The following is a 27,791-nucleotide window of genomic DNA, read 5'->3' as shown; positions in this document are numbered from 1 at the left end:
GAAGTACTCCAGAGAGCATGTTAGAGACATCACTGGCTCACCCAAGAAGAGACTCAGGGACCTTGTTGCGTTGTGACTTAAGGGAAACTTGTTAAGTTGTCCTTTTAAAGTGTCACAGACGTGACATTAGAGATATCCACTAAATGGCACCAACCCAAAAGGTCTCGGCTGGCTCTTGAGCTCACCCCGAGCCTCCCGGCCCCTTGCCCGGGCCTCCCCGTGGATGAGCTGGCCCAGGTCAGCCTGCTGGGACGGCAGGTGCCCGGGCTCCTGGGGCGGGCGTGAGCTCTGCCCCCAGGAAGCTGCAGGGCCTGGCTTTGAGGTTCTCCCAGCCACTCTCAGCTCTTGAAGTAGACGTTCAGCGTGACCCCTACATTTTGGGGGGGGATCCGGGCAACCACAGAGCCCCGTTTATGGCTTGTTGGGTGATGTTCAGAAAGCCCTGACACCTCCTCCCTCCTGAAGGCCAGGCGTCCCGGGAGCCCCACAGACCCTGGGCATCTGCCCCGTGCTGGGAGGTCAGGACCCTCGTAGGGCCACAGGTCCCCACTGGTCCCCCAGCCTCCAAGTCCTCTGGGCCTCTCTGCTCCGACCAACTCACCCACGTAATCCCCTGAAGGTATGGGACCTGGTTCCACGGGGGGCCTTTTCAGTAATCGTGTAGTTTCCCCTTCTCAGTTCAACAAAACACAATGACCATCATTCCTTGAAATCCATCCTGTTTAGCATGTCCCCCCCCACACTTGAGTGTTTTTACGTGTTGGAGACAATTACGTTTAGGGGTGTGACTTGACATCTTCATGCCGTGTGACGGTTGATGAAGATAACAGTGTATAGGGTGCACCTCACAATTCATTTCTTTCTGTAGACCTGGAGTCTTTTAGTGCTTGTTTTAATGTACCTTTTGAATGTACCTATTGATATCAGAGTGGTGTGCAGAGAAGCTCGTTCCTTGGCAGTTTAAAAGCTGAGAAGTAGGTTGTCCATCGTCATCACAGCTAGTATGTACTGAGTGCTCACGCAGTGGCAGACAGTTGCATTTGCAGGTGTGCTACAGGCATTATTTTATTTAATCCTTTCCCCAATTCAATGAGACAGGGACAGGGCGGAGAGCTCAAACCGCTAAGATTTTTTTAGTTGCCATGTTACGTGAATTTTTCAGGGAAAAAGCATGACAAGTTGATCTGACTCTTAGCAAAAGTAGACTAAAGTATAATATACAGTCCCACAGTCATAAAATCGGATGGAATGCTGCTTATAAATAAAACCTTTTTTAAAGCTCCTCTGCTCACCGGCCCCCTGCGGTTGAAGAAAGAAGAAAAGCCTACCTAGAGGAAGAAATATTTTCTGTGTGGCGGGTGGAAGGCAAATCCACCACGTGTGACAGCTCTGCGCAGTAGTATAACAAAAGCCCTGCCAGCCTGCTTCCATGCTGCAGATCAGATTTTGCCATCGAGAAAATCCATAATCTGCGCAGGGCCTATCGGAAGTCACGGGTGCCTGGCTTCTGTGGGCGATGCCATTTGTCCGTTTCAGGGCCAGGTTCCTGCAAACTGGGGTTTATGTGTCTTTTTCGTTGTCGGCATCCCCCTTTTCTCACCTCTGTCTCAGCTCGCAACTCACCCTCCCTCACTCATTGCCAAAAAAATAAAGGAGCCATTGTGCAAATTGATTGGGAGATGAGCCTTGATGAAACGCCGGTTCCAGCCCTCCCGGCCGCGGCGCGGTGCTGTTAGCCATTCCCGGGTGTTTGGACGTGGGCAGATTAACCGGGGGCTCTCCAGCAGTTTGTCACACAGATAGCGGTGCCAGGAAACTTGAAAACCATCCATCATTTTTCCTCAAGATTGAAACCTTTTATCAGCGTGTCAGTTTCATTATTCAATAAACGATTAGTAGCAGCCGTGGCCATTGAGTCGTTTGTCATTAGCAACACGAATCTTCTGCAGACAGAGTGGCTGCTTGACACCTGTACCTCAGGTGCGAGCACCTCACCTGCCCACCTCTGCAGCAGGTCTCGGACTCAGCCACTGGTTGACAGATGAGCGGGCGAGGGCCTGACGGGCAGCTTATAATTTCTGAAAGTTTGCTTTGACACCTGGTTCGTTTCTGTGGCACATGTGAGAAGAGTGTAAGGCTGGCCTTTTTCTTTTACTTCCTGCAAGGCCTTCTATTTAAAATATTCCTGGGGAGCAGGTGTTACTCCGTGGTTGAGCACCTGCTTCCCATGTACAAGGTACTGGGTTCAATCTCCGGTACCTCCTAAAAATATATATATATATTCTTCCCCTGCAATTTAGACATCAGGTGGGTTGATAAAAGAGTGGCATTGCCCCATTTACCCTTAAGTGAGCTCATGGGAGAGCCAAGTTCCACCTGCCCTTTAGCTGCCTATCCCGGATTTCTGTTAATTATAAAATAACCTGGGAAAAGGGAAAAGGGTGGAGCAATAGCTCCTGACCTACAGGTAAGGGGCCCGTGGAGATGCCAAGGGGTTATCCTGAGTCTAGAATCCTGATGCGTAGATAGAAATAAATGTATTTTGATATTGTGGCTAATGGAGGGCAAAGTCATTTTAGAATGTGGGTGAATTCTGGCTTATACGGGTGCCTGTGTATTTTTTAAATTGGGAACCTCTGAGAGAGAGATTGATCTTGATCTTTGCCAGTTTTTTTTTGGGGGGGGGCCTTTTTTTTTTTCACTTTTCCATCCAAGTCCTGTTTATCAGAAAATAATTCTACCACTAGCTAAAAGTAGGAAAGTAAAAAAAACCCCAGAGTTTTATTTATATATCACTGAGACCATACGTGATTCTATCAGCTCTAATTTGATCAGTCCTGGCAAAGAAGAGCAAAGTGTGTCTGCATATGTGTGTGTTTGCATGTTACCATTAATAACCTTCTAAAATACTATAACTCATAATTTTAGAGACTGTTCTGAATTGTATTTCAACTACCCACAAAAATACTTTCATATAATCTTGAGATTCATCTTCTGTATTTCTTTGGCAGTAGCTTGTGCCGTCAGCTCCCATGGCAGCCATGTCACAACACTGCACACACAGTACACGGTATCTGATTCACTGCATGTTGATCCTGTTAGGGCGTTTGATTGATCATTTAAGAAAAATTGTTTTGAGAGCTTCTGAGCCACTCCAGCTTCCCCAGTGTGGTCAATCTCCAGACACAAAGGTTGAAGGAAACAAGTTTGCTCTTACTAGCACCAGACCCCTAAGCCAGAGGAGCCCTGTGTGTGCAGTTCAGTGGGTTTTTTTTTTTTTTAAGATTTATTTTATTTATTTCTCCCCACCCCCTCATTGTTTGTACTTGCTATGTCTGTTTGTCTTCTTTGTTTCTTTAGGAGGCACCAGGACCCAAACCCTGGGACCTCTGATATGAATGGGAAGTACCTAATTACTTGAGCCACCTCCATTTCCTGCTTTGTGTGTCTCTCATTGTATTTTTCTTCTTGTGTCTCTTGTTGCGTCATCTTGTTGCATCAGCTTGCCATGCCTGTCCATTGCGCCAGGTCATTGTCTTGCTTGTCCTCTTTAGGAGGCACCAGAAGCTCCGCTTCCTGCTTTACTGTGTCTCCCATTATGTTTTTCTTCTTGTGTCTCGTGTTGCATCAGCTTGCCATGCCTGCCCATTGTGCCAGCTCATTCTTCTTTAGGAGACACCAGGAACCGAACCACGGACCTCCTGTGTGGTAGGTGGGAGCTCAATTGCTTGAGCCACATCCACTTCCCTGCAGTTCAGTTTTTTATGTCACTAAGTACACCACCAGGACATGTGGGAAATGACAGAGCCTGCCCAAGCCCTAACCTTGCTCTCACATGCAAGTTCCCTGCCCTTCTTCATAGAGGTTCAGTCCCTTCTGTTCAAATTCCATTTTTTTAAGGGAACCCCCAAGCGCATTCATTGTTTAGACACTGTCTCCTTTGACACATGGCATTTCAGGGTTCTAAGCCCAGTGCTTTCTAGGAGGAGCCAGTAATTAGGCATAATTAGTTCACTATTACCTATTATCACACTCAGTAACTAGATCCCAGGCATTGTTAATTTATACCAAAATTATTCAGTAATACCAAAAATATTTTTAAATATTGGAGCACTAATATAATTGGCTAACTTCTAATTTTCCCAAGCAAGGATATTTAAAATAACAACCACTGTCTCTGTGATTTTGCAAAAGAAAGAGCACATGGGCATCAAAAGTAGAAGGGCCCTGTTCTCTGACAGTTAACAGACTTGCACTAACACTACTCCGAGCCTCCATTTTTCTGATTTTATTGCAGGTGTGCTCTGTTATCACCTTATATAGAAATCTAAGAGGAAGAGCTAAAGATCACTTGTGGCTTATATTGATGTTTCCTTGGCCTTTGAGTCCAAGAACAGGAGTGAGAAGGCAAGATGTGTAGGAGGCAAGCCAGTGGGGTATAAATCCTTCTGAGCTCCTGTCCCAGCTTTACCACATAAAAGCTGTGGGACTTCAGCTTTAGTTTTTCATTTCTAAAACCGTGACATGCTAATGCATAGTGCATGGGGAGGCTGTGAAAATTGAGCAAGATAAAGATATGGTAAGCTCTCAGTATGACACCTGGCACATATTAGATATTCAGTAAAAGTTAGGGATGACAGCAGTGGCCACGATGATGGTGGTGATGATGGCATTGGTGTGGACGTGACGATGATAATGGTGATCGTGGTGGTGGTGGTGGTCATGATGGTGGTGATGGTCATGATAATGATGTTCATGATGGTGGTGATGGTCCTGATGATGGTGGTGATGGCCCTGATGATGGTGGTGGTCATGATGATGGTGATGGTCCTGATGATGGTGATGGTCCTGATGATGGTGGTGATGGCCCTGATGATGGTGGTGGTCATGATGATGGTGGTGGTCCTGATGATGGTGGTAGTGGTCATGATGGTGGTGGTAGTCATGATGATAGTGATGGCCCTGATGATGGTGATGGCCCTGATGATGGCGGTGGTCATGATGATGGTGATGGTCCTTATGATGGTGATGGTCCTGATGATGGTGGTGGTCATGATGGTGGTGGTAGTCATGATGATAGTGATGGCCCTGATGATGGTGATGGGCCTGATGATGGTGGTAGTGGTCATGATGGTGGTGGTAGTCATGATGATAGTGATGGCCCTGATGATGGTGGTGATGGCCCTGATGATGGTGGTGGTCATGATGATGGTGATGGTCCTTATGATGGTGATGGTCCTGATGATGGTGGTAGTGGTCATGATGGTGGTGGTAGTCATGATGATAGTGATGGCCCTGATGATGGTGATGGGCCTGATTATGGTGGTGGTCATGATGTCGATGGTGATGATGATGGTAATAGTGATTTTTGATGATGACAATCTTGATGGTGATCATAGAGTTGGTGGTCATGGGCAACTAGGGAGCATGAGATAATATAGAACCAATACCATCATACTACCTGAGAGTTGGGGTGAGTGCTAAGCAATGTCAAGCAGGGCTTTACATTTGAAGACTTCCATTCTTTAAACTTGGATCATAATGATTTGAAACCATTTTTGGGTGATCTTGATGCATGCTCCTTTCAATTAAAAAAAAATAGTCAAGTAAACTACACCAAAAATGTAGTTTTGTGGTGATGAAATAAGATTTGCTGAATAGACAATTGATCCTGCTTCTATTATTCTCAGAAATAATACCGTAAGACCAGTCCTTAAAATCACTATCATCGCTTTGACAGATATACTCCAAAATTTCTTTATAGTTATAATTTGCTGGTGCCTTTTGGAAGGATGCACATCTCTCTAGATCTGTTTTGTCTCCTGATCTTTGGAGAGCTGCCGTTCAATATACCATGGGCACCTACGTCCATAAAACTATTTACTCCGTGTAAAGGCTACAGAGTTCTGTAGAATGGATTTCTACAGTAGATTGATATAGCTTTCTCTTCTTGGGCATTTAAGTTATTTATATTTTGTTATTACCAAATATGTGAATTCTTACAAATTTATCTTTAGGCACTCATGCTTTATTTCTGTGAAGGACGTTTTTGCCTGATCAAAAGTTAGAATTATGCATTTAGGCACATTGTTCGCCCCAGTCCAGCATGGCATTTGTTGAATTGTGCCCAAAGTCCATCCTTGACTTGCACTGAGGTCTCTCTGAGAAACAACCAGACACAGAGTGTTTGTGTTTTGGTGAGAACAAGAGGGTCAGTAGACAGAACAAGGAATATTTCTCATGCCACAGTGCCAGGAAGAGTTTGGCTTCTCCGGCATGAGACATGGCTTGCGGAGGGTCCATTTGTGAAGGATTATTCTAAACTTGCGTGATGCATACGTGCTGGGCTCCAAGGATAAGCAAGTAACCTTGCACAGCTACAGCCCCTAGCATGAGGATGGCAGGCCTCTGGCCCAGGACCATCACTGACCTTGGCCAGAGCCAGGAGTGGCCACCAGCAAATCACTGTCTTCTGCCCAACTTTCTCTTACCCCTTACTCTCTTCCTAGGGCATGTGTGCACACGTGAAAGAGATGCTGTGTTTTGGTAAGCTGCTTCAAATCCTGATTTCATGGCAAAGAGACATAAAAGAATCTGTTAATGAGTAGTGCCACCCCATCCCCCCACTCCCCGAAGGGTGGTTGTTGACTGCGGGTAGGGTTTCCCGGTGAGAATCGCGTCTGTTTCTCTGTGTCGGGCATTCCTGACCTGAGGCTGGAACTTGCTGCATCTCCTGTTCCTTCTGGATGAATGAAGGATGCTTAGACTTTAAAAAGGAGGGAGATGTGAATGGGCAGTATCCACTGGCACAACTCTGTTTATCTACTTTTGAATTACAGATATTTTAGAATTAAAACTCAGTATATTAAGAAAGTTGTGGGAAGCGGACTTGGCCCAGTGGTTAGGGCATCCGTCTACCACATGGGAGGTCCGCGGTTCAAACCCCAGGCCTCCTTGACCCACATAGAGCTGGCCCATGTGCAGTGCTGATGCACGCGAGGAGTGCCCTGCCACACAGGGGTGTCCCCTGTGTAGGGGAGCCCCCTGCACAAGGAGTGTGCCCCGTAAGGAGAGCCGCCCAGCGCAAAAGAAACCGCAGCCTGCCCAGGAATGGCACCACACACACGGACAGCTGATGCAACAAGATGACGCAACAAAAAGAAACATAGATTCCCAGTGCTGCTGATAAGGATAGAAGCAGTCACAGAAGAACACACAGCAAATGGACACAGAGAGTGAATGAACACAGAGAGCAGACAACGGTGGGGAGGAGGAAGGGGAGAGAAATAAATAAAAAATAAATATTAAAAAAAAAAAAAAGTTGTGAAGAGTTTTCCTTCCAAATGATGGTGAACAGGACATTGTCCATAAATCAAGAGATAAAATACAAATGATGCAATAATAAAGCCATTAAGTAGCATGAAAGAAAGCAGATCCAAATATAAAAAGTATTACAATAAATGTCTAGTAAGAAATGTTATCAAACTCAGTGTCACAGATTGGATTAAAAGGCTTTAATGACTTATTAACAGCACTATATATTGGGAAACGGACTTGGCCCAGTGGTTAGGGCATCCGTCTACCACATGGGAAGTCCGCTGTTCAAACTCCGGGCCTTCTTGACCCGTGTGGAGCTGGCCCATGCACAGTGCTGATGTACACAAGGAGTGCCATGCCACACAGGGGTGTCCCCCGCGTAGGGGAGCCCAGCACGAAAGAAAGTGCAGCCTGCCCAGGAATGGTGCCATACACACGGAGAGCTGATGCAGCAAGATGACGCAACAAAAAGAAACACAGATTCCCATGCCACTGACAATAGAAGCAGACAAAGAAGAAGATACAGCAAATAGACACAGAGAACAGACAACTGGGGTGGGAGGGGGAAGGGGAGAGAAATAAAATAAATAAATCTTTTTTTTTTAAAAACAGCACTATATAAAATTGGTTACACAGAGCTAAATAGGGGAAAAGAAAAAATTGATATGGACAGAAAATTTTCAAAACCCTCTTTTAAATTGAAGATGTTATTTCTCAGCCAGTTCCTTTACAATGTAAAGTAATAGATAAACTTAAAACTTGAGCAAAAGAGTGGACACAAAAGTACTATAAATAATATAGGCCGAGAGATTTTGGAAAAACTTCATCACCTAATTCAAATAACACATACGTACAAAAATATAAAATACAAATATTTATGCAGACACATGTATAAAAGCCTGAATAGCTGAATGGAAAAAAGAAGTTAACAAAAGTTAGGAAAAGCCCCCCAAAATAGACTTTTACTGAGTTATCTTCACATAGATTTTTTGAGGTGACTGCCTGTCTCCTGCACATAGAACTATCCATTTCTTCTATTTGACCTTGAAGTGTTTTACTATCTAGTACACCTACTATTTAAATAGCAGTGTATGTTTGCCTTCTTTGAATTTAGACACACTTTTTCTAGAATGTCAGTGATAAAGATAACGAAACATTTTTTAAAAATAAGGGCTCCAGTGAAGAAGCTGTGGCTCAATCGATTGGGCCCCCATCTCCCATATGGGAGGTCCTGGGTTCACGTCCCGGGGCCTCCTTGTGAAGGCAGGATGCCTTTCCTTGCATTGGCATCCCTGCAGTTCAAGGAGACATTCTAGTCCATCCCAGCAATGCCTCTTCCCAGAGCAGCCCATGCCCTCTTGCTCCCCGAATGCCTGGTTTCTGGGTACAAGACAGGTGTTCCACTCATGAGGGAGGAGGATCTCTGGGCACAGCCAGCAGCATCTGCTCTGCTTCCAGCACATCTTTTATTCTGCTAACTTAAAAAATAAAAAAAGGCAGAGGGTCTTCAGAATTAATACAGAAGTCGATGACAAAATTATTCAGTGGCACCCTCCGCGCTGTTCTTTTTGTGTCTCTTGACGCCTGGGAGGGGCTGGACCCCTTGAAGGAAGCCAGCCTGCTCCGAGGCGCAGACTTTTGCCCCCTTGCAGATCGTTGCCCTACTTTCTCCTGGAGTCAGCCCTGGGCCTGAGAGTGGCCTCCGTGCACAGATGAGGGGACCGAGGCACAGAGCCCTGAGTCACCCCAGAGTGCCCCTTGCTGATGCTGGGGAAGGGGGTTAAGCCACAAGCAGCAGCTCCGTCCACCACCCCGCTCTCCTTGGCGGTTTTTGGCTGTTCTCAGCTGGCACGTAGTACTGATCAAATTCTGTCAGACACCCCACTGAAATCTGACTCGTCCCCTGAGGCCCGGTGTCTGTGAAAGAAGCGATTTGCTGCCATCCTGCTACAGTCTCCTTGGCGGTTTTCATATCCTGCATGCTCTGTAAAAATAAAACTCCCCCCCCCCCCCCCGCAAAGTATTTTTTAAAAAGTAAGAGAAAACCCAACACAGATGTGGTATAGAATTATGTGTTCTGTATCCATGTATCCATGGTCCAAAACCCTAAAACTATCAAGTGTTGAACTCAGTGGTTCTTGGTGCATTAAGGCAGTTAGATTTTTTTTTCTAATGTATTTGGGGTTTTGGTAGGTGAGATGGGCTCTGGGTGAGTAGCCATTGGGCACTGCAAATCTTGTGCTCAAGTGAAATAGTCTGATTTAGGACAATATTTTCTGAACGCATTGGTGATTGCAAACGTCTTTTTATATTATATAGCTTTATCAGTGTTGTCCTCTGTTTAAGAAAAGGTGCTAATTTTGTGTTCTGACTATAGCACTTGGAGTCTTGAGGCCATTCCTGTGTTCAGACTTTCCCAGAGTGGGTGAATTACCCTGGAGGTGCCTCAGTGAATCTCAGGAAGCCAGCTTAACCCACTCAAGTCCTCGATTCTATTCAATCCTATCACTTTGGAAGCGGACTTGGCCCAGTGGTTAGGGCATCCGTCTACCACCTGGGAGGCCCATGGTTCAAACCCCAGACCTCCTTGACCTGTGTGGAGCTGGCCCGTGTGCAATGCTGATGTGCGTAAGGAGTGCCCTGCCACGCGGTGTTGTCCCCTGCGTAGGGAAGCCCCATGCGCAAGGAGTGCACCCCGTAAGGAGAGCCACCCAGTGCGAAAGAAGATGCAGCCTGCCCAGGAATGACACCGCACACAGGAGCTGATGCAGCAAAAAGAAACACAGATTCCCGGTGCCGCTGATAAGGATAGAAGCGGTCACAGAAAAACACACAGCAAAATGGACACAGAGAGCAGACAACTGAGGGAGGGGAAGGGGAGAGAAATAAATAAAAATAAATCTTTAAAAAATAAATCCTATCACTTAATTAAAAGGTGATTTTATTGTACTGAGTAGAAACTGCTTGTCTAAATTCTATGTAAGCACAGACTTTTTGTTTTTAATCTCATTGGCTCAAGCTCACTTCCTTATCATCGCAAGCTAATCCTAAAAGTTTCCAGGCTCTTCAAGTGCTTTGGTACGCTTTGGTGCTTTGGTGACGTATGCCTCATAATCCGTTAAAGGACAAAAAGCCATTCCCAGGTCATAATACCCAGTGAAGACCAGGCCATGGCACAGTGGCATTGGTAGACGACGGCCTCTAAAGACTCAGTAACAGACACGTGCCGGGGCCTGTGCTAAGACTGCAGCGTCTTTCAGTCACAGGTGCCAGGTGGGCATTCCTCGAGGAAGAGCTCACGAGTCCACGCCTCGTACATTGGTCAGCCCACGAAGGCTTCTGGTTGCTTTTTCTTTGTCAACGTTGTTGATCCAATGAGTAGAATGAATGATACATTGTGACAAGATAGTAGTTCTTCCCATAGCTATCCACCTGTCTGATAGCCCTGGCCTTTGATTCAGGAACGTCACTCCTGGCGTTCCATCCTCAGGAAAAAATGAAAGAGAATGGGATGGGGAGCAGATGGTCGAGCGGTTGAGCACCTGCTTCCTACATGGGAGGTTCTGGGTTCAGAACTTAAAATAAAGAACAGCAACTAAAAAGCCAAACAAGCAAATAAACGACAAAGCCAACTCAAGGAAGCCAGTGTGGCTCAGCAGTGGAGCGCCGGCTTCCCACTTTGGAGGGCCGCGTTCACTCCTCCACCCCTGGTACCGCAGAAGAAAAGAGCGAGAGGGAATGGGAGAGAAATTGTTTCCTCCCAAAGATACTTTCTAGAGTATTTGAACAGATTTTATTGTCTAGAACAGTTTTGAATCTGCAGACAACTTGAGGAGCTAGTACAGAGTTCCCATAGCCCCCTCCCTGCAGACACACACAGCGTTCCCTCTTATTTACATCTTAACATTAATATGGGACCTTTCTTAAAATTAACAAGCCAATTTGATACATTATTGTGACTTAAAGTCCAACGTTTCTTCAGGTTTCCTTGTTTTTACCGATGGTCCTTTTCGGTCCCCGGCCCCCAGGCAGGTCCCACGTGACACTGACCCGCCACGTCTCCATAGGCACCTCTCGGCTGCGGCGGTGTCTCCGTCTTGGCTTCTTACCGATGGCCTTGACGGTTTGAGGGTTACAGGTCAGACATTTTGTAGGCTGCCCCTCGGTTGGAATTTGCTTGATGTTTTCTCATGATGACAGTGGGATTGATAGTTGTGGAGAGGAAGCGCCCAGAGGGACAGTGCCCTCTCCATCACAGCACGTCAGGGAGGCATGCTGTCAACCGAGGCAGGGTTTTCGGGGTGCTGCACTATAAAGTCACCCTCCACCCACGCCCGCCCGCTCTGTCTGCTTTGGGGGGAGCCACCACGCACAGCCGGCGCTGGAGAGGGGAGCTGGGCTCCACCTGCTTGAGGATCGCGTACATACGTAATTTCTTTGGAATTCTTCTGTGTGGGAGATTTGTATCTTCTCTCCCATTTGGTTAGTTCGGTCATTTAGTTATTTGTATCACTATGGACTCATGAATATTTCTTTCGGGCTCTGGGTTAAAACCCAATACTTTTTCATTCTATTGCTCAAACTGTCCTGGCTGTGGCCACTGGGGGCTCTTGCAGTGGCTTCTATGCCTCTTTGACATACCTCTGTATTTGTGCCCTTGTTTCTTTGTCTGCTTCCTTACTTTCCAGCACAGTAAGATGCTGCAGGTTCATCTTGTATATTCTCTGCTCCAGTCCTAGTATCAACCCTTTCTCACAAGGAGTTCTGGTTCTATTTATCAGAGACCGGTCTTAGAAACCCAGATCTGGGGGGTGTGAGGTGTGTTCGATGCTACTGCAGGATCCTTTCTTTAAGTTTCTCTCAACTGACAGCGCAAAGTAGTGTGTGTGTATGTGTGTGTGTACTAACCCATATATATACACATCTATGAATTTTTCTATATGGAACCATCTGTTTCTATGTTAAATTAAACGGATTATAATATTTTTAATAGCAAAAAATTGGAAACAACTAAGTATTTAACAGGAAGTAATGGTTACAACTATACTACACCACTGCCTTGATGCAATGGGTTAAAAGAGACAATTCTGAAAACTATGTCAGTATTACATTAAAAAGTAGTACAGGGAAACGGATGTGGCTCAAGCTGTTGGGCTCTCGTTTACCATATAGGAGGTCCAGGGTTCAATGTGTAAGGGCCTGCTGGTGAGGGCGAGCTGGCCCGTGCAGAATGCCAACCACATGGGTGTGCCACCCCATGTGGGAATGCCGCCCTGAGCAGGAGTGCCAGCCAGTGTGGAGAGTGGTGCAGCAAGATGATGCAACAAGAGACACAGAGGAGAAACAGTAAGAGACGCAGCAGAACAGAGAGCTGAGGTGGCGCGAGAGAATGATCGCCTCTCTCACACTCCAGAAGGTCCCAGGATCAGTTCCCGGAGCCGCCCAATGAGAACGCAAGCAGACACAGAAGAACACAGAGCAAATGGACACAGAGAGCAGACAACGTGGGGTGGAGGGGGAAATAAATAACAATCTATTTTTAAAAGTACTACAAAAGAACATTTTTTTTTTAAAAGTAATACAGGTCTATATCAGAGCTAAATTTCTAAGTGTGGTAATCATGCATGTTGATGGATAAGAGCTTTAAATGAAACGTGGAAAGGATGGTTAGATTGGCTGTGACCTATTCTTAATTTAATATGAAATGAACTTTGCTGCTGCAGCAACATTAAAGTGGCCTCCCAATGCTTTATTTCTTAAACTTAAGTAAAGTTGGCATATTTAATTTTATTTTTAAATTGAAAGAATGGGAACTTTGTCATTACTGTGTGGTGTCCTTAGCACTACAGTACTTTTCCAGACCCTCCTAGTAGCATGACCTTGTTTAATCACTGTTAATGACCAAGGAGCTGAAAAGCTGTCAAGCTATGGCCAAAGGGGTGTTTTGGTGAAAAGGTCTGATACAGTGTTTAAAGCAGTGCATTCCATAATAGGTAGAACAGTCAGAAGCTTAGAGTGATTCTTTTGTTTTCCTGCTCTGATCTTTGCACTTCACTGACTAAATAAATACCTTGTATCATATGGCTTCCATGACTTTTCCTGGAAATCAGGATACCACTGGGAATTTCCACCGAATTCCTTCTTAAATGCAAAAGGCTAGAAAATGTTTTCTAGTATCTATTTTCACAACCTCCAATACAGGTGGCCACATACAAGGGGAATGTGATTGACCAAATAACCCTGAAATGTATCGCTTCAACCCCTGGTAGCTGTTGAAACTAGACTACAAAGATGGTAGATCAAATGCTCCTGGAAGGGCGGTTGTTTGCCATTGTTAAGGCCGGTTGGTGGTCCAGTGATCACAGCTCTGCAATTACAGCTGTGCGAGAGCATGAGGAGCAGTCATTAAATAATTATACCTTTGATTAGTTGCTTTAACTGCTCATTGCCTTTGAAATAGGATAGCACAATTTAAAGCTTTATTAAAAAACAATCTTTTTCTGGAATTGTTGGGAAAGACTTTTTGTTTAAAAAAAAAAAAATCCATAAATGCCTTGTGATATATTCTGCTGGAGGAGGATGAGGGGAAAATGAGGAAAGGAAAGAAAAAAAGAGCAAAATGAAAAAAAATGCATGGTTCCCATTATCATTGATTTCTGTCTCAGGAAGGCCCGGTGGGCCGCCATCCGCTCCAGGCACAGCCCAGAACCGTGCGTGGACTCTCAGATGCGCCCGGGGTGGAGGGCGGGCAGCTTCCTGCGCCCCCAGCGCCGCCACCGCTCGGCTGTGCCAACACAGTCGAACACAAAAGGTGCGTTTTACGCACATGCCCAGCCTGGAATTATTGATCTGGACTTAACGTTTTTCTGATGTGAGAATTTGGTTTGATGTATGTGTATTTTTTTAATACTAGGTGTTTAATCCTCTAGTATTAAATGTGTGGAGTACAGTTGGCACAGTTCATCTGAGTAACTAGACCTAAAAAAGCAGATTATTCTTTGTAATGCATAGGGTCCCTGCCCCCCAAGTCATCATCAGTTTCTGCTCTCATGCTCGTGTCATATCCCCAGAAGACAGTGAATCCAAGAGGCCACTGAACCCCCCTTTCAGTTTCCTAATAAACCACCCCCCGTCCCCCACCCATAGCCATTCCTTCTCCATGAAGACATGCAGAGAAGTTTCTGCCTGGCACATATCTAATCTGCATCTGAGAATGTGCCAAACGACACATCTGCATTACTAATTTGTCAAGAAAAGGGTCTCTTCTACTTCAACTCACTTCTTATTTTAATCCATCTTAAGAAGTTTTACCCTCGCTCTTATACTGAAATAACCAATTAAATCTGGATACAGTCGAACCCATGATCTGCAGCTCAGTAGTTTCTAGGCCGAAAGGGAAACCTACTCTCTACCTAATTGGAACTTCTAGTTTTATGGCGTATCCTGGAGTTTTTGCTTAGTTTTTATTTTCACTGTTTTCCGGGGTTAATGGTATTTCCTGTGCGTGCCTACATTAGCCCACTATGTAGAAGCCCTCGGCAGTTTTCAAATTGTGAGAGCTCTAACGAAGCCACCAATATGGAAATTGTACTTCCTGTAAAGAAAGCCATTATGAGTTATTGGAAATTGGATTACAATCTTGTAATTAAGGTGCGATTGCTTATTTTATGAGTTATTTAGTTAGGTATTTTATCTTCAGCAGCTTTAAAATTACAGAAAGAATACTAGTTGTTCCAGAAACGGATAGGACGAAGTTATTTTGCTTCCTGCACATACGTCCTCTGTTTGCTTGGCCTCAGGTTTTGTTTAATCCTTTCAAAGGCCCTTTTATCGGACGTTTCGACATGACTCCTTCTCTGTGTGGTCGCCTCTAGGAAGCGACCATCATGTCAAGCCCCTTCACAGCTAAAGTAGTGAGTTCACATAGAGTAAGAATCTTCGGGGTTGCGTCTTATGGAAAAAGAGAACAAGGAAAAAAATCCACCGCTTTTATACACGAACAGAACATTTGCACTGCCTCGTCGAGCAAATGAACGTTCAAATGGCCAGCACAAAAGAAATCCCCAATCTCTAACCTCAGAATGAAATCGCCACCGACAAAACATCACGGGATGCCAAGCGGGCTACAGTGGCAACGCACAAAGCAGCCACAGAACCCGCGCGCCTGCGGAGGCTCCCGGGGACCGCGCTTTCTCTGCCGTGCCCCGGCGCTGTGCGCGGCCTGAGCCCTGCCCTGCGCCCCCGGCGGCTTCAGAAACAAATGAATGCAAGTCCCGAGTGGGGGAGGAGGCGCCTCACCTGCCTGGGTTATCGTTTGACTTCCCTTCCAGGGAAAGGGGATGGGGCGGTTGAGACAAGACATTGTCAGGACTGAGCGGCAACCCCTCTTCAGCCCGGCCCTTCTGCATGGGTAGAAAGATCCCATCGGGTCCCCTAATTGGCGCCGAGGGCCGCGGGGTGCCTCATGTAGCCAGCCCGGCCGGCTCGCGCCGTGCGTGTAAGCCTCGCGCACTCTCATGCCCAACATGGCTGGCGAGGCTTGGCCGTGCAGCCTGGCGGCTGCGTCATTTTTTAATCAGCTATCTGAGGAATATTTATCTAATCAACAAAGAGTGCTGTCAGTAGGAGTCCAGAGGTGACATTAATAAGCCTGTGGTTTCATGCTGCAGCGATGGGGGAAGCGTTTAGGATAAAGCCCTGCCTGCGTGAGCGTGCCAGCCGACTAAAGGATATTTTTCTCCCGCTTATAAGGAGCTAGTCAGAAGAGCCTCACGTTGAAGACCTGCCGTCTGCGATTAGTTCCCAGGCCTTGGCATGCTAATTGGCAGGGTAAAAGAAAAATGTGCTTTAGAGAAACAAAATAACAGAAGTTTTGCCCTAAAATTTTAGGTCCCGTTCTCCCTCCCCTACCCCCACCCCGATTGCACAAACACATCTGAAAAGCTGTCGCTTACAAAAATAAGGAGATGTAAAATAATTGGGAGTCGTTAACTTTAAATGATTTCCAGCTATTGTAACTTAGTGGCAGGCCATTATTTGCACGCACACACACACCCCCCTTGAAAAGATTGAGCCTGTCTGTTAGTAATTAGGAGGAGTCAGGCGTGCTGTGCCTTACCTCGTGTTGTCCTCCAGACACAGAATTTGTTGTTGGTAAATCCCGGACACCTTAAAGAAGGGCTCCTGAGAACTAAGGTTTCCATCAGCCTGTCTCCCCTGCCAGGTCCAGCTCAGGGTGTTCCGTCCGAGCGAGATGCCCCACTCGCCCCCTGCGCAAGCAAGCCCCTGCCGTAGACCTCGCCAGGCCGCCTCCGGGGAAGGGGGTGTCCTAGGCTGTTCTGAGCATCCCCCTTGAATGTGCTAGTACTCGTGTCTACACTCGTTTGGTTTTTTTTTAAGATTTATTTTTTTTATTTATTTCTCTCCCTTCCCCCCTCCCCCCCCAGTTGTCTGCTCTCTGTGTTCATTCACTGTGTGTTCTTCTGTGGTGACTGCTATCCTTATCAGCGGCACCGGGAATCTGTGTTTCTTTTCGTTGCATCCTCTTGCTGGGTCAGTTCTCCGTGTGTGCGGTGTCACTCCTGGGCAGGCTGCACTTTCTTTCATGCTGGGCGGCTCTCCTTATGGGGTGCACTCCTTGTCCGTGGGGCTCCCCTACGCGCGGGGGACACCCCTGCATGGCAGGGCACTCCTTGCGCGCATCAGCACTGCACATGGACCAGCTCCACATGGGTCAAGGAGGCCCGGGGTTTGAACCGCGGCTTCCCATATAGTAGATGGATGCCCTAACCACTGGGCCAAGTCCGCTTCCCTCGTATTTCTTTAAAATTTTTTTCTCTTTTTTTTTCCCTTATTCCCCCGCCGCCTCCTCCCCCCCCCCCCCCGCCCCCTTGTCTGCTCTCTGTGTCCATCCGCCATGTATTCTTCTGTGTCTGTTGTATTCTCATTAGGCGGCTCTGAGAACCCATCCTGGGACCCTCAGGAGTGGGAGAGAGGTGACCATTGTCTTGCTCCACCTCAGCTCCCTAGTTTGCTGCATCTCATATTGTCTCTTCTCTGTGTCTCTTTTTTTGTTGTTGCATCATCTTGCTGCGTCAGCTCTCCGTGTAGGCAGCTCTACCCCTGGGCAGCCTGCCCTCCTGCACAGGGCTGCACTCCTTTTGCGGGGGCCACTCCTTGCACATGGCAGCACTGCACGTGGGCCAGCTCACCATATGGGCCAGGAGGCCCTGGGGATCAAACCCTGGGCCTCCTATATGGTAGGCGGAAGCTCTGTCCATCGAGCCATATCTACTTCCCTACATTCGTGTTTCGGTACTAGAAAATCACCTCTCTTTTTCCTCTCTGTAATTTCAAGATTGCCTTGTGAAGTTTACTAGTGATGCCCTGAGCTTTCATCTGCAGGAAGAGCCCTCTGTTCATTTTATACCTCTTTTTTTTTTTTTTCAAATTAAAGAGAAATAAATGAAACTGTCATTACCCTTAGATGGCAGGGCAGTTTTGGAGGGAAGGCGGGGCGCGGCGCAAGTCTGTGGCCTGTATTAAAGAACTGTGCTTTTCCAAGTTTTGATCCTTTCAGCGCTTGGAAAGTACATCCCCTTCCGATAGGAAGATGCATTTACGACTCTCTCCGCCTCGTGACCATCAACCGTGTTTCCCCCATAGCCCTCTGGCGGTGCTCATCAGGCCGCCGTCCTGGCTCGACCACATTCACATTCTGGCCCCGTGTTTGGAAGCGTCCTTTCCGGAGCCCGCGGGTTGCTGGCGAGCCAGGGTGGGCCTCAGAGGGCGCTGTTTAATTTGCACGCTGCAGCGGGAGACGCTCCAGCCGCCACCTGCATTCCGGCCGACAGGTGGCCTGTGCTAGGTCTGAAATGACGTGTGCCACTGGGCTTGCGTTTGTGGCTGCCAGCCTTTGAGACCATGCAGGACGCCGTGCCACTTGAGTCGCTCTGAAAGGCGCGGTGACAGCCAACTGACTGAGAGACGGCGGCTTGTCCCACGGGCAGAGCAGCCCCGTGGGCACTCCGCCCACCAGCACTCGTCGCCCACCAGCAGGCGAGATTCTGGCCTGAGTCGTTGTTTTTGCGAGAGGTGGCATAAGCTGCCAAATCCGAACAAGTCAGCCTTGTGCCGTGTAGGAAGAAACTGTATTTCCAAAAGTCAAAAAAGCTAAAAATTTTTTCATTAAAAGAAAGATTATCCAGAAAAGTCCTCATGAGAGCCTCAAGAGTGCCTGCCTAGGGGTGGGGGACGGAGAAGGGTGCCCACCTGCTCCAGAGGCGTGGGGCCCAGACTGGGGTGAGGGACGCATCCCAGCCCGAGCCCTGGACCGCACCGGCCGCACGGGAGGGAGTCGTCCTCATCCCACTGGGTGCAGGGCCTCTGGCTCCCCCACCAGAGCTGTTCCTCAGAGTCCGGGCAGCGGCACTGGACAGAAGCGGAGGCCTTACTGATGATAATACGCTCACGTTTTCCTGTTGAGGAGCTTCTAAACAAGTGGCCTTAGAGCAATCAATGCCCCAGGAGACAGATGCACGGATCAGGCCCTCGGAATCAGCCAGAAAACGTCCATTTGTTCAAAAGGAAGAAAAAGGCATGACATCTTATGCATTAAAATTGATTATTTCATCAATAGGTTAATAGAAAAACCAGGCTACAAGTTCACTTCCTGCTTCTACATCCATCCAGGAATGGAAGACTCGAATATGAAAAATGCAAAGCATAAAGCAGGCCAGGGAAGAGGTTTCTGCACCAGAGCCTCGGTGCCTCGCACAGGGTGCGGCGCTCCTCGGCACTGCCTATTTATATGTAAATGCTTTGGAGAGAGGTAAGTTTGAACGCTGAGGAATGTCACCTCTTTATGGCTCTTACTTTCTGGAAGTTGTGAAATATTGGTCCAGACGCCAGACTTCGGTGTGTTGAAATAATTAAGCACACGCGTACTTGTAGGAAGGCATCCATTGCACCCGAGGGTCCCGTGAACGCTCGCTGGCCATTTCTCATGTAAACATTGGAAGGCCGGGACGCGTCCACTCTCCTTGTGTCTGCTGCCTGACCTTGGCATGGGCGGGTCCCTGAAGTTCCCTTTCCCAGGTGTGGGGTTTTCTTTGGGGCCTCAGAGGTGGTTAAGGCACCTGGAGGAAGTCGAGATAAGGGAAACTCTCCCACCCGTGAAAACTGAAGTTTAGAACCACGTGCTGTAGAAGGGCCTTGGACACCAGCTTTTGATGCCCTTCGGTTTGGACGTTATACTTCTTAATTCTCTGTGGGTTTTCAAACCATCAAATGATTCTGAAGCATCTAGTTATAAATTACTTTTCATCAAGAACGAACCAAATTGCGGCCAGTTTTACCCTCATTGTTAATAGAAAATTTGCATCCTAAATATACAGTTGCGCATTTCAGAATTGTCTTTGCCTCCTTAAACTCTCCTGTTTCTCACCACGGAGTTTGTATTCTCACTACAAAGAAATCCCATATGCACAGAGGTACTGGAGAGTCACGTCAGCCGCAGAAGGCAGGGCGGGAGGCCCGGTTACCCCCGAGACAGATAAACTGAGGGCCCAGGGCGTTTTCGGACCCCACAGCCTGGCGCACGCAGCCATTTTGGCTCTGAGGACACCACAGCAGGGCCACCTGGGGTTAGGGAGCTGGCCCGTGGCTAGTTCCTGCCGGGACACCTGCCGTGAGGCTCAGCCCCACCTGTGCGCCAGGTGAGTGCCCCCTCCACCTACAGCGACCAAGTGGCTCTCCAGGCTGGACCTCCTGGCACGGATGACTGGTCCACTTCCAGGCTGTGGGAATAGAGAAGATTGATCTGGTGACCCCCGCCCTCCAGGACCACGAGGGGCAGTGCCGCTCACCGGGCACAGCCCAGGTCTTCCCCTGGCCTGGACATGTGCCCCGCAGGAGCCGCCTTTTCAGTGCTTGGGCCTTCCTAAGCACCTCCTCCCAGGTCGGCCCCTCCTTTGCCACAGGGGTCAGCGTCACAGAGCTGACGGTGGGGAGGTTGCAGCATGAGGGCATGGAGAGGAGATGCTCGGGGGGTTCTGGCGAGCTCCTGCCGCCCTCGGTGAGGGCCACCGGGCATTGGTTCTGCGTTTCACCGGCCCCCGTGTCGTTCTGTGGGCCGCGTTCCTCAGGAAGAGCCGAGCGCTTCGGGATGCGTTCGGCCTCTGGGTTCCTGGGAGCTCGGCCGGAGCCTCCAGCAGCCCTGGTGTGCGGGAGAAGGACGTCACTCTTCAGCGACGCCGGTGCTGGCGGCGCCGATTCCTGCCCAGACCCTGCCGGGGGAAGGAAGCCCCTTGTTAACAGCTCTGGTTAGTAAGGGCCTTTTGCAGCATGCTACGGATGTGACTGCTCGTTCCTCGGGCCTCTTGATTTGACATGACATGCCCCCGCATTTCACCAAATCAAAAGGCTGAGGTTCAGGCATCCAGGCTCACCCAGAGGAGCTGCCAGCCCCCATGCAAGGGGCCAGTCTCGCACCTTTCCAGTAGCCCCGGGGCCCTGTGGGCCCGCATGGATCTCCTCGCCTGGGCATTGGTTTTTGTAACTCCCCAGACCTGAGTTCCTCTGGGTTTACCCCATGGAGTGAAGACAGGCCCTCGGGGCCGGGGCAGCCTCACCTGCGCCCACCTGCGTTCACCTGCACTCACCTGCGCCCACCTGCTTCGCGGGAGCCTCGGCCGCCTGCAAGGTGACTGCGCGCGTGACTTTTGACGCTCCTTTTTCTCCCCTTTTCATTTGTTTTCTTTTCCTTTCTGTTTTCTCTCTTCCTCCCCCTCTCCCCCCTCTGCTCTCGGGATGCAGCCAAACGCAAAGCATGGAAGCTAAACCGTGTTGGTAGCCTGCGCAATATTTACAGCTCGAGCAGCACCAACACTGAAGGTAACGCCGCCCTCCCGCGCGGCCCCGGCTGCCAGGCGCCGGCCGCATGCCTCCCCCTCGTGTTTGCAGAGTCATTCTCGTGGTCGTCCCATCGTTTTGTTTGTGTGTTTTATTTTGCCATTCATGTTCCTTTTCAGCTTACTTAAATTCTGACCTTTCCCTTCCCTCGTAGAGTAGCGATGTTTAAATTACTTCAGAAACCCATTTTCTCCTCTTTCTTCTTTCCCTTTATACATGTGGGCACTCAATGTAATATTTCCCAAGTTATTACAGTTTTTAAAAGTGTTGGTATCAGGTGTAATGATCTGTAGCCAAATACAATGGTGTGCCGTGACATTTAAGTAACAATCTTAATTTGTTTTGTGGAAGCGTTCTCCATAATGCTCTCTGCAGCTCGAATCCAAAGGCAGCAGGCCCGGGTCATTTGCATGGGCTGCTCTCGCTTGTAAATTCTGTATATTGTTGTGTTTCTAAAGGTCACCGGGTGCCAAAGTTCACAAATTGACTAGCGTTGCTTTCTTCACAGAAGACAGCCGTCATTGCTTTTGTATAATAGCAGATTGAATTTTTCCCCCGCCTTCATTTGAACAACACAATTATAAATTGCCTTTTTTTTATGATTACAAATGTCAAGGGTCAGAATTATTTTGATGCCAGGCAAGGAAAATCCACCGCCGTCAGCCCCGGCACACGGAAGGGAGGCTGGTGTTACGAGACGTGCGATGCAAAGCAGGTCACAATCCAGCGATCTCAGGATAATGGGGGGAAAATTTTTTCACTTAAGTGCAAGCCAAATGGGTCAAGTAATCGCAAGCTCGTGCCCTAACACTAATTGACTTATTTGGGGATGATTATAACTGTAATATTTTTCTTAATGTCACTGTTTTCTGGGCTGTTGATTTTAGCGATTGCCAAGCGGTGGCATTAAATCTCTTGTAAATTTTAAATTGCATGCTATTTCTGTAAACAGGTCCCTCTCTTCACATCCCCATCATTAACCTTTGCTGATTTATATATCACCGCCTTTTTTTTCCCCTCCTTTCACAATTACTCCTGACTCACTGCTGAAGGCCCTGCTCACAGCCAGGAAAAAAAAAATGAATCTGGAAAACAAAACTCCATTTTCACCGGGGCTTGTTAAAGAGCCATTTTTTTAATCAGATTTTTTTTTCATTCCTCAAGGGAGAACTGTCGCCTGTTAGGGTACCAATGAAGCTTGGCCCCATTGGTATCTTCTTTTAAAGCATTCAGGAAAGACAGAACGAGAGAGAAAGAGAAAAAAAAGAACAGAATTCCAGAAACAGCCGCGTTCAGTATCATTTTTGTTGCATTTTAAAGGGTATCCCGTACTCATGGGCCATTTCTTAAAATGTTCGTTTTTCAACTCAGAGTGCATATCATTTCTCTGCCCCGTGTCCTTACCAAATGTGTCCTTCTTTTGTACGTGTGTGCATCTGTCACAACAAATCTGCTTATTCACCTCTGGCCCTAAAAGGGGGCGGGGGGTGGTGAAGGGTTTCACTGTGGCTGAAACACCACGTTGGGGAACAGTGAGGAGGTGCCCATTTGGGCCCCTTGGCCTTGAGGACCCTTTCCAACCGGGACTGCTGCTGGCCTCCCCCCCCAGACGCCCTGGTGGGCTGAAGCCTGGGAAGTCACAGATCTGGGTAGCGCTGGGGGAGACAATGGGCGCACGCCCGGCCTCTTGGCCTGAATCAATCAGGTAACGGCAGCACCTGCGCCGCCCACCACCCTTTGACAGGAGGGTCCCCCGCAGGGGCCCTGGTGCCGTGGCCCCCTGAAATCTGCCAGTCCCGGGTACCACGCGCCTGGGGCCCTCAGCCCCATGTCCACCCCTGCTCGAGGCAGTGCTGGGTGCTGGAGGGAGGGCTGCACAGCAAATCCCCCTCCTCTTTTTATTTCTCAGTCATCGTAGGTTTCTGTTCAGTTTTCCGTTATGTTTGTCATTTTTTAAATTGAGTGACAGGATCGTTCTTCATTTATTTTGGGTTTCTTTCAGAAATGAATATCTGTATGCAAATAATCTCATTTCATTATCGAATTAATGTAATTATATAAAATTATCAAAATGCCTTTTGCTATATAATGCCATCACCTATTCACCGTCTGCAAAACGATCCTTTAGGAAAATTTATATCATCAATTTGAATGATCTAACTTGTGTTTTGAGGTCTTGAGTGTTAGGGTAAATGTTCCGTTCCCCAGATGGGGTGTTTTTAAAGTGGTCTCCTTGAGTAATTTATGCAGATACCAAAAAAAAAAAAAAAGGAAAACACCAAAATTCATTGGGTCGCAAAGGCTTCTTCTGGGGAGAGGGAGAACTTGAGCTTCGCTGGGCCACTGGAGCGGCTCACTCCTCCACGCAGCTCTCAGCACAGCCCCGGGGTGTCCACGGCCCGTCTGCTTTGTATTGTGCGGCTCAGAGGTTTGGGGACCCGCCCAGAGACTGCCCTTCACGGGAGTCAGGCAAGACTAAGCCTGGAGCCGGGGTTCTCTCCAAAGCGCTTTTCCCTCTGTGTCCTCTCTGTCCCAGCCCCAGATGCCATGACTTCATTTCATCTTCGCCATCACCCTGCAGGTAGGTTATAGTCCAGAAAAGTGGGGTTTAGTCAAGAAACTTCCAGAAAGACAAACAACAAGCACCTTCCGGTGGCTGGACATGCATCCCAATCACCCCAAGTCTGGGACCCCCTTGGATCCACGTGGGGACAGTCCAGAGATATTCGTCAGGAGGGATAAAAACAAATTCAGATGTGGCTCAAGTCATTGAGCTTCCGCCTCCCACACGGGAGGTCCTGGGTTTGGTTCCCGTTGTATCCTGGGAAAAAAAAAAAAATGGAGCAACAAGAAAAACAAACGAGAAAACCAACTCAGGGAAACTGATGTTTCTTCTGAAGCTGGTCAAGCGCCAGCTTCCCACTCCCAGGGTCCCAGGTTCAGCCCCCGGTACCTTAAAAAAAAAAAAAAGTTTCCTTATTTGGGCAACATGTAACATGAACATGATTATAAAAGAAGCAGATATTTTCTGTCATCCTCTCCCTCTCTTCTGTCCACCAGGCCTAGGTGTGTCTGACTACAAGGAGGACACTTGCATCGCATATATTATATCGCACTATCTTTTAAAACCTGTTACTTTGTAAAAGCTAAACTCTCTCAAGATTGGTGACATTTCCTTTTAACAAGGTTGCACTTTAGATTTTTCCGTCTCTGAAGCCCGTGAGTGTGCTGGAAGGTATGTAAAGGATGCTATTTTCCAAATAATACCTGCCTCCCACACGCTTTCTCCAACCCGGTGGGCGGGAATGAAAGACCAGGTGGCTGAGGAAGGTTTGGGAACGGTCAGCTCTCAGTAAACGAGTGAAGAGCAGACGTCGTGCAGAAGACGGCCCGGAAGGGAAGCGTCCCGGCCGGCGTGGCTCTGACAGGCCCACGCAGGGCTGGCTCAGCGGGCATCGGCTACCACGTTAGAGGCCAGAAGTCCAAAGCCAAGGGCGGGCAGGTCTGCGCCCCCGCGGGGCCGGCGGCACAGTGGTGCCAGCTCGCGCCCGTCCTCGGGGTCCTCGGCGCAGCTCTGCCTCCCGCCGCGGGGCCGGCTCTGGCTCCTTGAGTCCGATTTTACGGTCTCCCCTGCCTTGTCTGGCTTCCCTGACTGCCGGGCTCCTGCTTACCAAGGCCTCCAGCGCCGCAGACGCCACTCGCCCCGGTGGGCCGGGGCCGCATCTTTCGTCATCCCCAGGGGCCTCGTTTACAAACGCGCCGAGGGGCGCGCGGACGAAGGCCAGGAGCGGGTGTTTGCCGGGTTGCGTGGAGCGTTTGGGAGCAGGGTGGCCAGAGCAGAATCACGCGTCCTCCGCAGATCCCACCCCCGGCCTCTACGCAGCCGCCCACCGTGAGTCGCGTGAGTAGCCGGGCCCTTCCAGGGGTGTGTACGCTCTGCTTATTTTTGCAGAATAAAATTTCAGAACAGGTGATAAGGACTGATCGGTAAAGGAGAGGGGTGGTGGGGACGAGACTACCTGCGGTGCCCCCTCCTAGACAGCACAGCGGACGCCCAGGACAGCCGCTTCCCTTTCCAGCTGACCCTTGGACCTCCGCGTCAGCCACGCTCAGCACTGCCCTCAAGTCCCAGGTCAAGCCTGCCGTCCCGCGCTGTCCAGAAAGGTCCATCGTGGTGGCTGTAGAATTTGCCCTAGGAAGGGGCTTGCACAGCCTCCGCTCTGCCTCGGAGCATCTTTGCCCTGCAATGGGCCGGCCTGAAACACAGAATCAGAGGCCACTTGGACACTGCAGCCAGGTAGACGTAGCACAGAGAAGTGACATCTTTTGGAGGATGTCTCACTACAGGCACAGCTCTGTGCCTCGGCCCTCCTCCTCTGCCACCCTCCTGCCTCCTCCACTGAACCGAGCAGCCGCCTTGTGCCCTGTTTCCTTCTCTGAGCACATGGGTGCAGGTCTTTCATTTGGTGGGCCTCCCCTTCCGACCACCCAGTATTCCAAGCCTTCTGAGACTTCCGACCCATTTCGAGCCAAGGTAAACAAACTGCAGGAGTGGTCCCAGCCCCCTCCCTCGAGGGGCTGCCCGTGCCTTTTCATTCGTTGCGACAGGTGCCTGCTGAGCTGCTCCTCACCCAGTGCTGGGTTCCGGGGATGGAGCGAGGACGAGAGCACACATGAGCTGCCCACCATGAGGGATGGCATGTGGGATATGCTAGATTGGATGCTGTCCCCAAAGTTCACGTCCACTGGGACCTCAGAGAGTGAACATCTCTGGAAATGGGGCCTTTGTGGATGTCATTAGTTGAGTGAGGTCACGCTGGTCTAGGGTGGCCCTGAAGTCAATGGCACGTGTCTTTATAAGAAGAGGAGGGGAAAGTGACGACCCCAGCGGAGCCTGGGCGGTGGTCTACGAGCCCAGGACCGGCAAACACCAGAAGCCGCAGGAGGCGAAGAGTGTTCTCCCCTGGAGCCTGGGAAAGGAGCACGGACCTGCCAGCACCTTGACTTTGGCCTTCAGGCCTCCAGGACTGTGAGCCAATAAGCTCCTGTCGTTTGAAGCCACGCAGGTCATGTCTGTCCCAGCAGCCGCGGGAGACGCATGCACGGAGGAGGGAAGGTGAGTTCTGTGAGCAGCCTTGGGTGCCTGCGGTTTAGTGGAGAGCGAAGCCTTGCTCGACCTGGGGGCTCGGGACAGGCTTCACAGTGCCCGCCGGCGGCCTCCCCGCGTGCCCCCTCTGCCCAGCGCCCTCCAGGCAGACTGACCCGTGCTTCCTCGGCTGCCCTTGAGGGAGGTTGTGTCCTCCGTGTTGTACAAGAGGGGAAACCGAGGCTCGGAGGACGGCGATCCTGAGCCCCAGGAAAGTGCATTGCCACGTGGAGGCCAGGCTGAGCAGCAGCCCGAATGCTGGGCGAGAGCAGGGCGAGCTCGGGAACGGGGGGTGGCTGGGTGAGGCCTGATGGGAGAGGAGGCGTGGACGTCCCCGCTGGAGCCGGTGGGCCCGTGAGCTCCTCGACTGCCGCCGGGGCCCGTGGAGGCGGCTGCTCTGCCTTCGTGTGTGTCATGAGCCTCGTGGCTTCCCTGGAGGCCCGTAGGCAGCGCCGCGTGCGCATCCCACCAGCCTGGGGCCCGCCCTCTGGGCTGCCTTCCAGAAGCTGAGGTGACTTAGTGACTTTTTCAGATTCAGACAAGCTTCCGCGTCACTTTTGATCACTTCATATAGTTTCAGCCAATTTTTTTATTTTCCATAGGAAATTTTGCAAGCCTTGTGCTTGCGAGAGGCAGGGTGGACGGTGGCCCTTAGCCCAGACTCGAGCCAGGCGGTCTGGGTTAAGTTCCAGTGCCACCACTGCCTGGCTGTAACCGTGGGCTGTCAGCATGCCTGCCCTGTACCTCAGTTTCCCCACTTGTAAACTGGGGTGAGGAACCACGCTGGGTAGTGGCAATGAATGAGAGGCCCACAACGTGGCGCCCAGGGGATGCTCTGGGTGCGTGCTGACCGCAGACGGCTCTTGCCTGCTGTTGGTGCTGCTGCCCACCTGTCCAGACGACTTTAGGGGGAAGTGCCAGTGCCCGACCAATGGTTCCCCAGACAGGAGCAGAGATTCGACGAGAAACGTGGCCCCTGAACATGTAAGGGGGAGATGTAAAAATCAAACGTGCCCTCTTCTCCCCAGATTTCTAGAACTGCTCTTCACAGTTATATTTGCTCCCGTCATCAAAAGCAGCGTCATCAGGGAAGCAGATGTGGCTCAAGCGGTTGGGCTCCTGTCTACCATATAGGAGATCCAGGGTTCGATACCCAGGGCCTCCTGATGAAGGAAGGCTGGCCCATGTGGCGAGCTGGCCCACGTGGAGTGCTGCCCCACGCAAGAGTGCTGGCCCACGCAGAAAGCTGGCATAGCAAGATGAAGCAACAAAAAGAGACACAGAGGAGAGACAGTAAGAGACGCAGCAGACCAGGGAGCTAAGGTGGCACAAGAGAATGATCGCCTCCCTCTCACTCCAGAAGGTCCCAGGATGGGTTCCCAGAGCCACCTAATGAGAATACAAGTAGATACAGAAG

The 27,791-nt window shown here is 49.4% G+C and overlaps 1 protein-coding gene across 3 annotated transcripts in view; it reads left to right on the top strand.

Annotated features, from left to right (window-relative positions):
- The window catches only part of AGAP1 (ArfGAP with GTPase domain, ankyrin repeat and PH domain 1), a 617,334-nt gene that overhangs the window by 488,892 nt on the left and 100,651 nt on the right, over positions 1-27,791 (top strand). The window contains exon 13 of one of the 3 annotated variants that reach the window (XM_058299852.2): positions 21,133-21,210. The exons of the other annotated variants lie outside the window; for them this stretch is intronic. Within the exon in view, the coding sequence (XP_058155835.1) occupies positions 21,133-21,210 (78 nt within the window). The remainder of the gene's footprint in view (positions 1-21,132; positions 21,211-27,791) is intronic. 3 annotated transcript variants of the gene reach the window in all.

The sequence above is a fragment of the Dasypus novemcinctus genome, chromosome 7 (genome assembly GCF_030445035.2).
Source record: "Dasypus novemcinctus isolate mDasNov1 chromosome 7, mDasNov1.1.hap2, whole genome shotgun sequence".
Taxonomy (NCBI): Eukaryota; Metazoa; Chordata; class Mammalia; order Cingulata; family Dasypodidae; genus Dasypus; species Dasypus novemcinctus.
This window is presented reverse-complemented; position numbering and strand designations above follow the sequence as displayed.